Raw genomic sequence first — 13547 nt, 5'->3', positions numbered from 1 at the left:
GAGTTACAACAAAGTTACAATGATGATTGCACCATGTTACTGTCTGGATACTAAACTCATGATCAGCAGATGTTTCGGACAGTAACTTGGTGGATAGTAACCTCTTTTACACTGATGATGGACCAAGTTACTGTCTGGATACTAAACTCATGATCAGCAGATGTTTCGGACAGTAACTTGGTGGATAGTAACCTCTTTTACACTGATGATGGACCAAGTTACTGTCTGGATACTAAACTCATGATCAGCAGATGTTTCGGACAGTAACTTGGTGGATAGTAACCTCTTTTACACTGATGATGGACCAAGTTACTGTCTGGATACTAAACTCATGATCAGCAGATGTTTCGGACAGTAACTTGGTGGATAGTAACCCCTTTTACACTGATGATGGACCAAGTTACTGTCTGGATACTAAACTCATGATCAGCAGATGTTTCGGACAGTAACTTGGTGGATAGTAACCCCTTTTACACTGATGATGGACCAAGTTACTGTCTGGATACTAAACTCATGATCAGCAGATGTTTCGGACAGTAACTTGGTGGATAGTAACCCCTTTTACACTGATGATGGACCAAGTTACTGTCTGGATACTAAACTCATGATCAGCAGATGTTTCGGACAGTAACTTGGTGGATAGTAACCCCTTTTACACTGATGATGGACCAAGTTACTGTCTGGATACTAAACTCATGATCAGCAGATGTTTCGGACAGTAACTTGGTGGATAGTAACCTCTTTTACACTGATGATGGACCAAGTTACTGCCTGGATACTAAACTCATGATCAGCAGATGTTTCGGACAGTAACTTGGTGGATAGTAACCCCTTTTACACTGATGATGGACCAAGTTACTGTCTGGATACTAAACTCATGATCAGCAGATGTTTCGGACAGTAACTTGGTGGATAGTAACCCCTTTTACACTGATGATGGACCAAGTTACTGTCTGGATACTAAACTCATGATCAGCAGATGTTTCGGACAGTAACTTGGACGTGAGATTTAGACCAGAGTTGCCCCCAACACCCAAGGTATACTATTCGTGTACTTGACCATAATCCAACCCAGGATACCAACGATATTAAACCAACTTACCCAGCAATGCTGGCCGGCCTCACATTCTTGAACTGTAGAATTCCCCGCTTCTTGTTCGACCGCGCAATCATCGGTTGAATTGCATTGGAAGCAAATCGCGACGCCCTGTGACGTCACAATAACAATTTATACGTCAGCATGTTTGATTATTTTACTTAAAATAAATCAAGAAAATATTTTTTACCGTTGCGTTACCAGCATCTACGTCATTACCGCCTACGTCATCGGCTACGTCATCAGCTGCGTCATCTTCTTGAGCATACGTCACAAAACCCACGTGACCTACAACAAACCAATTAAAACCCTATATTGTTTGAATATTACGTCATAATGACTTACCTATTAATAAAAGTGACGTAACAATAGTCCACAATAATGTTGATTGTCTCATTGTATTTAGTTCAATGCCAATTGTTTCTAACTCTATGATGTAACAATCAAACAAAGCATAAAACGACTGTCGTTTCCAACAATTCATACAAATATTTCGGTTTCTGCGCCGCATCCGATATTTTCTAAATATATTGTAATCTTTGCTACTTGGCACAAAAGTTGCCATTACTATTTAATAAAGCATTTCTATTATGACATCTCGCTGCCAATTTATGACGTCACTGTCACCTCTTTGTTCTTCGTTCTAAACTTCCTATCCCTTTATTACGTCACTATCTACTTTGTCCATTAGTTTAATCAAGAAATTCATCGATTATTAGGTCATGATTGATTCTGTGACGTCACTATGGAACATAATCGCAATATAGCGACAGCAGCGACTAACTTCTACATATGTGGGGGGCGGGGTACTTGTGCGGGCGAAAGTCGTTTCTAACGTCGACCACGATCGCTCTCCAACGCGAAACATCTATTTATCACGTCACAGTCGTATTGTGTCGTCATAGCAACGACAAGTAAACTGAAGAACCCTCGACGCGACGATGGCACTTCGGGGTAATTTCGTTAATTTCAAACGTAACTGTTGTCGTTTATTACGTCACAACAACAATCACAACATCATTGTCTGAGATATCTACAATCTTATTTCAATATATGACGTGTTAATGTACATTGTGACGTAACATATAAGGTTATTATTCCGAATATTCGTCATAGATAGCTTTGTTACATTGACATTGACATACGGCGAGTCGTAAATTGTGATTGTTCCTTCTTATCCGCATGATGGCGGTAAACAACCTACGTTCTGATTAGGTAATATCGGTACGCGACGTCACTTAAAATCACGTAGCGTTGACGTCATTTAAACTTGTCGCAGGTTTATTATTGTGACGTAACATATGTTTATTATGACGTGGTTGTTCATTTAGAACAAATTGCGATTTTGACGTAATAATCAACCCGTGTTCTAGAACATTTCAAAATATTTTACCCACGTGTCACGTGACATGTTTGTTTACGTCATAATCTTTACCACAAATCATTATTACGTCATAATTATTGCATTATGTTTCATTATTGACGTCACAATGAAGTGAATTCGAGAAATCCTCCCAACCAATCAGAGGACTTGTCACGTGATATAAAGATCCGAATAATTTATTAACTAATATATTCATCCGAGGATAATTCATCCGCGCGTAGTAATTAGTTCCAATTATGTTTAATTAAACTTAATTGAAACATCCGGTTTAGAAATTCTAGAAATACTTGAATTTATTGTGTTTATACGTGACGTAATAATGAACATTATGAATAAAGAAACTTATTTCATATTGCAATTATTTTCACACGTTCCCATACCGTTGCAACGTAAGCTAACATAAATATTTACATCAGTTCGAGTAAACTTTAGAACCGAACAAGTTGTAACCAAAAGCTTTTAATATTTTAAGCGGTCGCTCCCAAATTATAATGACCATTGTTCAATTATAATGGTCGACTTGACCGGAAGGCTTTACGCGATATCGCTGCTACTGTGACGTCACAAACCTCGAAAACGTACATTATTTGATTATTTTATTACATCATAATATTGTTGATTGTGATGTCATAATGTAACGTTTTTACTCTCGTTCATTTATAAAGTGACAGTGTCATTTATGACGTCACTAAGATTGCTTTTCTTTCGCGCTGTCTAATCGAGCGTTTCACACGCGGTGAGTTGAAGGCGAGGGTTCTAATGTTATTAAGTTTGTCAGCGGTGGTGGTGAGCACAGTATAGCATGTAGCATTCGTATAAGTTTGTCAGCAAGAGGTAGCATTCATATAATAAAGTTAAAGTTTGTGGTAGTAGATATATATAGGGGGGTGGATGTTGGTAGGGGCACGTTTGTATATGTGCGGCTGAATAAAGGGGGTTGTGACGTAATACAACAGCAAGATAGGTCATAAGTGATACAGTGACGTAACAATATACATTGTTTCCGCAGAATGAAGAATCCAGAATCTTATTTTCTGTGTTTTTTAAATTTCTTGCTGACGTCATCAGCATTTACGCCAGGTAGATCGTTACGTCATAATAATACCTTCTTCGTTGTTTTATTTATTTGATTTATTCGAAGAGATAAAAACAAGTTATTTTATATTACTTAATAATTTTATATTTGTTGGGAACAGCTTGCAAGGAAGGATTATGTCGTCACAATGCAACTTGTGTGGAACGTCCGTACGCGATGGGGGGATTCTACTGCGCATGCGCACAAGATTACCACGGACGGTTCTGCGACAACAGTTAAGTTTCGAATATTTATTCATTTATTATTTCGTCGCGGTTTTGTCGCGACAGGTTTATTGTGACGTAATAAATGCTTGTCGGGGCATGGTACAATCGGTGATTGTGACAAAACAATCATTGCTGTTCTACAAATTGCTTGAACATTGTGACGTCACAACAATGTTATTGTTTGCATCGATTACGTTTTAATGGAGTATTATGACATCACACCCAATAGAAAGTCATGTTCAACCAATTAAAACTTCTAAACCAACCACGTGGTCAATTGTTTACTTAACTTAATTATGAAGTCATAGTGATTAGTTTAAAAGCATTGTTGGATTGAATTTGTAAATTCTTGTTCTTTATTGTTACGTCACAAGCATGAGTGTTCAAAAGGTTTTTTAAATCGATGGGAAATTCCCTAATCTGATAATTGATAAAAACAATTACAGTTTTAATTCATAGACAGTTAGGCTAAAGTTTTGCTATGACGTCACAATGTATAATTACTATGACGTCACAATACACAGAATTACCTCACGTCCGGTGTTTGAGGGATCGGATAGTGTTGGTGGTGGGGAAGTCCCTGGTGCGAGAAGAAGCTGGGACGGTTGACCGGAAGTTGGTTTACGTAGGTCGCGGTCGACGCGATGAGGCGCGATGTTGGTCACGTGACGTAGGAGATGAACTCGTGGTGACCTTGAATATATTCTCCAACTGTGGAACAAATATTAAAAAGGTGGTCGGTAGATGGCGCTCACACCACCTTACTAACCTCATGCATTACAGAGAGGAAGAAACTTTGTTTATAAAAACCGACTCTTCCTTGATACGTCATCGAATACGTCATCTAGTACGTCATCACCTGATAATTTGGTTCTGCTTGATTGGTCATGCGTGTACCCGCGTAATTACGTCACCTCTCTCCGACAATCAATATCGCCAGCCATTAAGTAAGTTGATGACGTCATTGTTCGTGACGTCAACATGTTAAAAAACCTGAAATATTAAACTGTGGGGTAAATCTTGTTTGCTATTATTACGTAATTTACGACATGATTGCTTCTGTGACGTAACAACCAATTGGTCTCACATTGTTACGTCAAACTTGATTGATTGTTACGTCACCAGCCAACCGGAACGTCAGGTCGCCTACGGTAAATTCATCATCGATTTGAAAATGTTTCCGACCCTTGACCTTTCACCTCTATCTGACCTTCGACCCCCAGCCACCCTGGTTACCGGGCAACGTGTCTACGCACAGGTGCAGTTGATGACGTCACAAAAAGACCTCACCGTGACGTATAAGAGTTGCATAGCAACGAGTGCGGCCGATACAACGGGAGCCGAGTTCACCCACGTACTGGTTGATAGAGGGTTGGTTGTTTATACTCCTATCATGTATTTACTTAACTTAAGATCTTGTGGAAAATATTTAAGATCTAAAACACAGACTGGGTCGCAGCCATTCCATTTTATAAGCAATCAAATGTTGCGCTTCTACTCGAACAAGATGATGGCACAACCACCATCAATATTATGTTGCAACGAAATCAGCAACATACAAGCTTTAAAATAATCAAAGACAAACGAAACGCATACACTGACTTTACTACAGTACAACTGACAATACAAGGAAACTGAGTAACTTGGTTAATCCAAAGGCGAGAGACGGGGGAATGTAGATTACAAAAGCGCCGGATTTTACCAACACGTTTGCGGGCACAATATCTAATTTTGTAATATTTTCCATCCGCTAGATGTCCCAGCGAGCTGGACCCGACAGTGAATATGGACCAATCATCGCCCAGCAACAAATCGTTGTTTTCGTTCCAGATATTCTCGTGGTCACGTGATCTACCAGTGTACTTGCATTGTGTGGTCGGGGTGTGCAACGTCACATTGTATCAACAGGCAAACGCAATTATATTTTGAAATTATTATTTTTTAGGGGATTATATTTAAAATCGAAACGTTGGTATTAAGTAACTATATATATGGCTTATATTAGCTTAGTTATATAAACTCAAACCTCGTTGACCGTAACAATAATATCTATGACGTCACAGGCTTGCCAACCCACGTGTGATAACATTACGTCATCACCAGCTCGCGTGCGCCGCTCGGTGGACGAAGCGAACAGGGAGCCAGACATACGGCTTGCTATTGGTCCATTCCTAATACGTAACAATCCTTCTATGATGTCACAAAGAGGGCTCGACACCGCCACCAAGCGGTTGGATCCTGCACTGGTTGAAGGTAAAGTCACGTGGTGTTTCATGCTTCAGTTATTTCATCATTGTTTTTCCAGAATCCAAAATTCGGATCGAATACGTCATAATGGGCACGATAGCGGCGATCAGCGCGATTTGTATATTTGTCATTTGTGTCGCGATTTATCTTCGACGCAGACGACACAGAACAAAGCATTATGACGTAGATAACAGGCTCCCGCGACGTTTCCATGGAGATCGGGAGATTCGAAGTTTATCGGCGGGAATCGGAAGGTCTTCCTCCAGCAGCAACAACATGCATCTCCCGGGAACAAACTTTTCATAATTTTAATATTTTCTACCTCGTTTTTACGCGTTTTATTATTACGTCACAATACAATGTTTTATACGTGTGTTTACTGAATCGATCCCTGTCTCCCCCGCATTTTAAAAGGTTCGGCGCCTTTGGTTGAGAATGTAAAGCAATGGCAAGTTTACGTCTCATTTTGCGCAATTGTTCTTAAAGTTTACGACCAGGATAAAAATGCGGTCACGAATGAATGAGCATCAGCACCACGTGACCAGCAGTTGATATTTCGCGTTATATCGATGATTTGTCCATTTTTATCATTTTTTATTTATTTATTTTTCTGTTAAGTCCCGACACGATTCTTCTTGTCTCGTGTTTTCAAATATTCATCAAACAATTTATATGACGTGATATCATCTACACCTGGTTCATACAAGCCGACCCGTTCGTATCGTGTGAAACCGAAAGCACATATAGTCACTATTCCACTTGTTTCGTATACACTGTAGGTAAGGTATATAGCAGTCGTCGTTGCTATGCACAGTTACAACTGTTATTTTATTACTGTTGGAATATTCTTTTTCAATAAAGTGTACCGCATAATAGTCATGCCCGTTGTTGCAATCCATGTACGATCAAATACGAATCAACAACAAAGATATACTCAGATACTTTCGAGTGATGTTTAACACAGACTTAACACTGGCCGAGTCGTCTTTATGATCGGGGCCAGATATTCCAAAACGATAATTGGGTTTAGACCCTATGAGACTAGGGATAGCGTTCCACCTACTGTTTCAAGAGACTCGCTAGCAGGGACAATCGAAGCAAGATACCCCGAGCGACACCTAGTGGGAGGAACACCATCGCCCCAGCTAACTCATTCAATCAACTAATTCCTCCAAATCCACGTTTTGTCCGTTTTTTTTCCAAGTTTATGTCCGGCCATGACTAGATATTCTGAAACTTCCAGTCAAATGATTCGTTCAAACTATTTCAAACCAAACATTTTATTTTCACTACTTTTAACACAGTGATAATACTGAACGCTAACAACAAAGTAAAACATGAATATATAGATTCTTAGATTTAAGTTCTAGATTTTTAAATAAAATAAATAGTTCATTTCTAGTATTTTAAAATGTTCTAACATTAATTATAAACACCACTCGCATGAAACTTATTAAAATTTGAAAAATATATTTTATCATTTTTATATTAAATACAAAACACTCATAAATCTCAAATATTTACATTTTTTACAAAAATCCTCCCAACTGTGAAACCTTGGACTTTTTACTTTGTGTCGCATAAAATAGCGACGCCCCTTAGTGTCCAATGTTCGGGCACTTGCACCGTGCGTAGCAAAAGCGGGAAAACATAGGTAAGGTCGGTACGACGGGGCTTCTTATACACGGGGCAATGGTAGACGTTCATTGACCCCTTCTTGTCATCCTTGTTCGGCGATGCCGTGTTTATGGCGTAAACATGAACCACCGGCATCGATGTGAACAACACTTTCGGTTGCGGTTCAACAAGTTTGACGTTTCTTCGATCCCAACCCGCCCCATCAAGGAACAAACCATATACATATACACCGCCTGTAATGAATGTAACTTATTTATCCTTGTGTTTCGTGGGGCAATGGTAGTCGTTATAACATGGGTGTTCTGTTTCATACACTTCGTACCTGCCTATGAGTTACTGCGTATGTAACTTTGTGGGTTATTGTTTTAATTATATAACTGACTTATACCCACCCCCCTACTTACCAATTTCTGCTGGAGGGGGCGATGTTATATCTTCTTTCATCGACTTTGTGACTTCATTATAAAGGACCACGCTGTCCAACGCCCACCCCTTGGCTGTGTGGGCACGCGTAACTTCCTGTCTCATGGCTGTCAAGAAACCCTAAAGAAGGTTTTTGATTTAGTAAACAAACTAGTTTGAAATATATTCGAGGTGGTTTATTATTACAGTTTATGTTAATATTAGTTTTTTAATTTTTCTCGACTTATTCAAACCTTGACCCCGTATCCCCCAACTAACCTGAGGGTTAAAGAACCCGGTCATCCAGAACTGGTTTGGCCTCCCGTCAAATATCCACGTATGAAACTGGATATGTCGTTCCAATAATTCGGTGAACCAGAAACCCAGGGTGGAACATTCCCATGAAATCTGTGGTGGAAGGAGATTGTTGGTTATTTGTGATCAAAATGAAATCACCCAAGCATAAACATGACAGACTAAAGATGAAATTCATGCAGAAATAATACAACAAGTTTTAAACTAAAACATGAAGAAATATAAAAGGCAAAAACACAAGCGAAATGAATTCAGTGAAATATTAACACAAAATTATTGTTGTTATTAGGGTTAACAATAACACAAAATCGATAGTTTTAACTCCACCTTCTGCCACAAGCTTGGAATCCTGGCGTCGTACATTTGGTCCAAGGCGTCTCTAAGGTTCTCACTCATGATGATCGTTCCGTCAATCGCAAGTTTGAGGTCGACGAGGGTCGTACGAACCACAGTTATGACACGCTGCATTCGATCCAATTCTTGACGGAGGAAAATGTTCATTGGTTGGATGGCCCCCATCTTTTGTAAGCGACTTTTCACCTGGAGGGGGGGGTATAAGTTATAAGTTGTTATTATTCACACACTATATATTAGTAGTCTGGTTCTCAACTTCATTGTAACTTCATAGGTGTTAGGGTTATGGGACAACTCTGCCTAAATCCTAAGCCGTCCAACAACAACCTTATCCGTATAAAACAGGGACACATTTCCTCCAAGCCAAGTTTGCCGACGATCTCTTTCACGGTAACCGATATTGAGGGACACCCCCCCTCTTTATGAACCCCACCACACCCACCTCATGCGGAAGAAAGTTGGCCGGCAGTTTCTCCAACATTTCGTCGGCCATCTTGAACACCACGCTCTCCCTCGTCTCCCCGCTTCCCCCGCTCGATTCCTTCGGTTGAATCGAAACAATCGTACCAAGCGCGAGGTTCGCAAAGTTTGTCTGCGATATTCATAAACATAATATATATTTATCTCTTCCATTACCAAAGCAAAGATCAAAATAATCAAAACAACCAAGTGGAGAGCATCGTTAAAAGCAGATGTTCCAGCTTTGTATGTTTTGTAAGTATTGTTTGTTCGGATAATGTTGAAAAAATATTTTACAAAAAAAACAGCAAAACATGATTGAATCTCAATGTACATTATAATATGCAGTATGTGATGTCATAATACCTGGTATGTGATGTCATAATACCTGATATGTGATGTCAGCATTAGGATGAAGTCCCATCACTTCGGGTGAATCAACCAGTGGTAGATTATCGATATAGGCGTGGTACTCAGCAATGGTCTTGCCTTTAGGGATTGTATAACCTGTGGTATAAAGTGAATATTCAGTGCTTGATAAATAAAGTAATTTGGATGGATGCTCATGACACGGGACTTGGGGTTCAGGAGATGCCGGTCACCCCAATATACCAGGGTGATGGGCAATGTTCACAAACAAATTTAAAAAAATATAAACATGGAGCAGATTACATTTGAAACATAATTAGATCTTGGGGAGAATTACACTGGTTCACGTTCATTATGTAAAGTAGTTGAGTGGGAAACTTACTGAAGGACCCCCCCAATATAAATAAAAACCTCACCTTTGTAAAATTGGAATTTATCGTGGAAAATATGTTCCCCGAACCACACCTTGCAATAAGTATTAAGCAAATGTTTGTCCAGATCATCGGTGACTCGTCCACCAAACTGTATTTCACCCAACATGTAACGAACTGTGTTCCATGATACGCCCTGGTGGGGGGGAGGGGGATAAAATTAAATTCATGAATGAAAATTTCGTTTTAAAAATCCCCAAACAATTATAAGTTAGGTTTTTATGTTTACACACAAGGTTATATCGAGAATACTAATCAGCAGTCGTTGCGACAAGACATTCAACATCAACTGAAGTATCAGGATGATATGCAATTGACATAAATGTTTGAATTATTCTGTGATATCGGTTCTTGGAAGTTATTGTGACATCACAGATACCTTCTTTATGTCGAGATCATCGAGATGGTTTTGAACGAACTGGACGCTCGTACTAAAGTCAGCTTGATTGTATTCGTAGGGAATGTTCCAACCAAGGGGGCCGAACTTACGTCGTTCTTGTATTGTTGTGTAAAGAAACGCAACGTTGAATAACATTGGTTTCCACTGAGGCATGTTCGAAATATCAAGGAATTCCTGGGATCAAAAAATAATTTTAAACTAAGTTGTGGTTCCTTTCTATGCGGGTGAGGAAATATAGTGAGGCCATGGAACCATTACCCGACACCCATTTTAAGGGGGGGGGGGGGGCTGACAATTTAAACAACCTATTAGTGACCATTGGGTTGAAGTTATCGCCCAAGGACACATACGCCCACAATGGTAGCAGCGCCGAGCCTTGAACCTAACACCCAATTGTGCATCGTAGTTAAACTATGATTTACCAAAGTTCAATAGCCTTGACACGCACAATAGTAGCAATAAACCCCATGAACAACAATAACAAGAACCACACCTGCGTCATTGCTGCGTATGTTCGTTTCAACCCCGCCTTGCACCCTTGGGGGGGCTCGTTGGTGTACTTGATGGAAGATTGGAGAAGATTGATCGGAAACTTTGCGTGAACTTCAGCCGTTATCCAAGTTCGGAACTGGTCGTTGATGCTTTCGTTCGTTTGTAGCTGGGGAGGGTATGGGGTTATGGTGGGGTGTGTATGCGAGTGTTTTGTTGCTATATAAACATGTTACTTGCACATTATGCCCGCTTACAAGTTAACGGCCAAAGACACATACGTCCTCTAGTGAAAGCATTGAGCATTGAACCCGGTATCCTCTGATCAAAGTGTATACCTATTCTATATGGGTGTAGTATTTATGCCAGACCCCAACACCAGGGATGCTTACGTGTGAATCGAAAAGGTTTATATTATTTCTATGTTTCAAATATTCTCGTTGGAACACAATATTCACACCTGTTCAAGCAGCTCGTCCATATAATCCAACCCAAGATGGCAGTTCTGCAACAACAGCCAACCCCCGTCACCAAAACTTTGCGTCAACAACCTGCGTGCGTGGACCTCCTGCCCTTGTCCCATGGATATCGCTCGGCACGCTGGAGGGGTATGTCGTCAATATATTGGAATATTAAATATGACCATCATAATAGCTATAGTGATTGCATTCAGTTGCAAAAACATGAAAATACACACAAGCTACACTCATGGTTTATAGTTGTTTTGTTGCCGGATCTGGAAGGTAACGACGTCTGTGTTAGAAATATTGGTTTGGCATCAGGTGAAAATGGTGATGGAAAGTTGTGGTCACCGTTCTAATAATGAACAATACTCACGAATTCCCTTCCCCCTCGCCAAGCGCTCGATGTTATCGGTGGGGTCCGACCCCATAGTTAGGAAACATATCATGGGGCTTGTCTTCTCCGATTCTAACAACATCTTCTCGTAATCGAGGAGGACGGCCTCGGTGTAACGCTCACCCATCGTGGATGCGATGAAGTGAAGTGACTGGGGGGGGGGGTTTGATTAATAATTATTCTACCTGGGTGAGATCTAAGGTTAGCACTTTATCGTTGTAGTTGTTACAATCAAAAGTGACAATCCTGAACGAAGCTTTTATTTCAACGGTCGTTCATTATTTATATTAGTTTTACTGAGGTGAAAAAGGGGAAATATAATTTAAGAGTTTAACAGCGTGTCTGTTAAACCAAACACCAAGTAACTTAGTAAGCTGCAAATCAATCAATTAAATGGATAACAATTCGATTTGAAATATATATTATAAACATCTTGTTCAACAATACTTACTTGAGCAGTGATGCGATCGGGACACCAGGCTCGTATCAACAAGAGTTTACGGAAAGTATCGAGTGATGAACTGTAACCTTCGGGTATTGTGGCTTCCTCTGGGGCTTCCTCGTCAAACCAAGCCTTCCATCCCTTAATATCGGGGGGGAGGGGGTTATTTGAACAACCCATTAGTGACCACTGATTTGGTGCAATTGTCATTAAGTGTCTTTCCCAAGGACATACGCAACCACAATAGTTTCAACTTCAAGCCCCGAACCCAGTACCTTCTGATTACAATGCAAGCACAAACCACTGTTAAGCACCACCTACCTTATCGTTCCTGCTTATCTGGTTCAACAGTTGTGAGAATTGTGGCAACCTACTTAGTTGGACGAGGTTTAACCAAGTCATGTCGAGAATCCATTTCTTGGGTTTTGGTTCGCATGCGTTCAAGTCAAGACTTGCACCACCTGTTTAAAGCATGGACAGTGTACCAGGGGATAAAAGACAAACAGTGTACCGTTGGATAAATGGCAAACGGTAAACCGGTTCAAGAACATTCTATTCTATATGGGTGAGGCCTCGTCAACGACAAGACAAAAGACTAAAGGTGGTCCATCACCCCAACACCCAGGTGTTCAGGAATATTGGTCATGTCTCACCTTTAATGAACGTTTGAAACTCAGTATGGCTGATCCTCTCCGTGTTGAGAGCGATCTTCAATGTGAGGAGGAGAACGTAGAGGAACTTGTGTTCCTCATAAAGTCCACGAGATGTATATCGGAACACCTCGTAAGTGAGATACTCGATGATGTTGAGGATTCTCTTGCTCGGGATTGGGGATTTGGAAGATCGGGCGAGGGAGAGGTCGAACAGTTGAAGGAATTGACGAAGGGATGTCTGCATGGGGGGGGGGGTTATTCTTGCGTTGTGGGGAAACGATAACACAGGTGTTGAACATGTGATATTGTTGATTCAGTTACTGTCACTACCGCATGTGTCAAGAACACAATGTTTGTTTACTACCAAATAGAGTTAAGATACGGGTATATACTACTGTAAATATTCTTTGTTTACTATCAAATTGGACGATAAACCTCCCATGTCCCATCTTACCCCACCTACCTGGTACATAACATTGACCAAACTCATTTCCACGATCAGGAAATACAAGATTGACCCTCTAGTGGCCACGGGACGAAACTCCTCACGAGCCGTGTTGATCTTGACTTCGGTATCTGCGGCGATCGTCAGTTTGTCGCTCACTTCTTCAGCTGTTACTTTGGTTGTCTACATGGTTATTATGTTGTTTGATTACTTAATAACTTGTCATAACACATGCGAATTATCGGTGACATTCCCATATTACA

At 40.3% G+C, this 13547-nt stretch overlaps 3 protein-coding genes across 4 annotated transcripts in view; 1 reads left to right on the top strand and 2 right to left on the bottom strand.

The window, feature by feature from the left end:
- Positions 1–1002: 1002 nt before the first annotated feature.
- LOC104266493 lies at positions 1003–1576 on the bottom strand. The gene is made up of 3 exons (XM_026838046.1): positions 1442–1576; positions 1287–1384; positions 1003–1207 (listed from the first exon to the last, which is right to left on the bottom strand). The coding sequence occupies exons 1-3, from the start codon at positions 1491–1493 to the stop codon at positions 1010–1012; spliced, it is 348 nt and encodes a 115-aa protein (XP_026693847.1). The 5' UTR covers positions 1494–1576; the 3' UTR covers positions 1003–1009.
- Positions 1577–3332: 1756 nt separating this feature from the next.
- LOC100179136 (pancreatic secretory granule membrane major glycoprotein GP2) lies at positions 3333–6546 on the top strand. Of its 2 annotated transcripts, XM_026838044.1 has the most exons (8): positions 3351–3560; positions 3677–3790; positions 4307–4515; positions 4566–4729; positions 4908–5153; positions 5537–5690; positions 5846–6035; positions 6088–6546. In XM_026838044.1, the coding sequence occupies exons 1-8, from the start codon at positions 3491–3493 to the stop codon at positions 6333–6335; spliced, it is 1395 nt and encodes a 464-aa protein (XP_026693845.1). In that variant the 5' UTR covers positions 3351–3490; the 3' UTR covers positions 6336–6546. The 2 variants fall into 2 exon arrangements, with proteins under 2 accessions (XP_026693846.1, XP_026693845.1); XM_026838045.1 differs by lacking the exon at positions 4908–5153 and having other exon boundaries at positions 3333–3560; positions 6088–6397.
- A 745-nt stretch (positions 6547–7291) lies between these two features.
- Positions 7292–13547, bottom strand: part of LOC100176812 (dynein heavy chain 5, axonemal) — a 24476-nt gene continuing 18220 nt past the window's right edge. Inside the window, exons 48-62 of the mRNA XM_026838047.1 lie at positions 13303–13467; positions 12840–13077; positions 12508–12647; positions 12196–12327; positions 11724–11895; positions 11347–11486; positions 10891–11055; positions 10377–10571; positions 9983–10133; positions 9586–9704; positions 9181–9330; positions 8712–8924; positions 8349–8477; positions 8072–8210; positions 7292–7900 (exon numbers count right to left, since the gene is read on the bottom strand). Coding sequence (XP_026693848.1) covers positions 7596–7900; positions 8072–8210; positions 8349–8477; positions 8712–8924; positions 9181–9330; positions 9586–9704; positions 9983–10133; positions 10377–10571; positions 10891–11055; positions 11347–11486; positions 11724–11895; positions 12196–12327; positions 12508–12647; positions 12840–13077; positions 13303–13467 — 2553 coding nt within the window. The 3' untranslated portion in view covers positions 7292–7595. The remainder of the gene's footprint in view (positions 7901–8071; positions 8211–8348; positions 8478–8711; positions 8925–9180; positions 9331–9585; positions 9705–9982; positions 10134–10376; positions 10572–10890; positions 11056–11346; positions 11487–11723; positions 11896–12195; positions 12328–12507; positions 12648–12839; positions 13078–13302; positions 13468–13547) is intronic.

Source organism: Ciona intestinalis, unplaced genomic scaffold (genome assembly GCF_000224145.3).
Source record: "Ciona intestinalis unplaced genomic scaffold, KH HT000051.2, whole genome shotgun sequence".
NCBI lineage: Eukaryota > Metazoa > Chordata > Ascidiacea > Phlebobranchia > Cionidae > Ciona > Ciona intestinalis.
The sequence above is the reverse complement of the archived record's forward strand: the minus strand, read 5'-3'. Positions and strand labels throughout refer to the sequence as shown.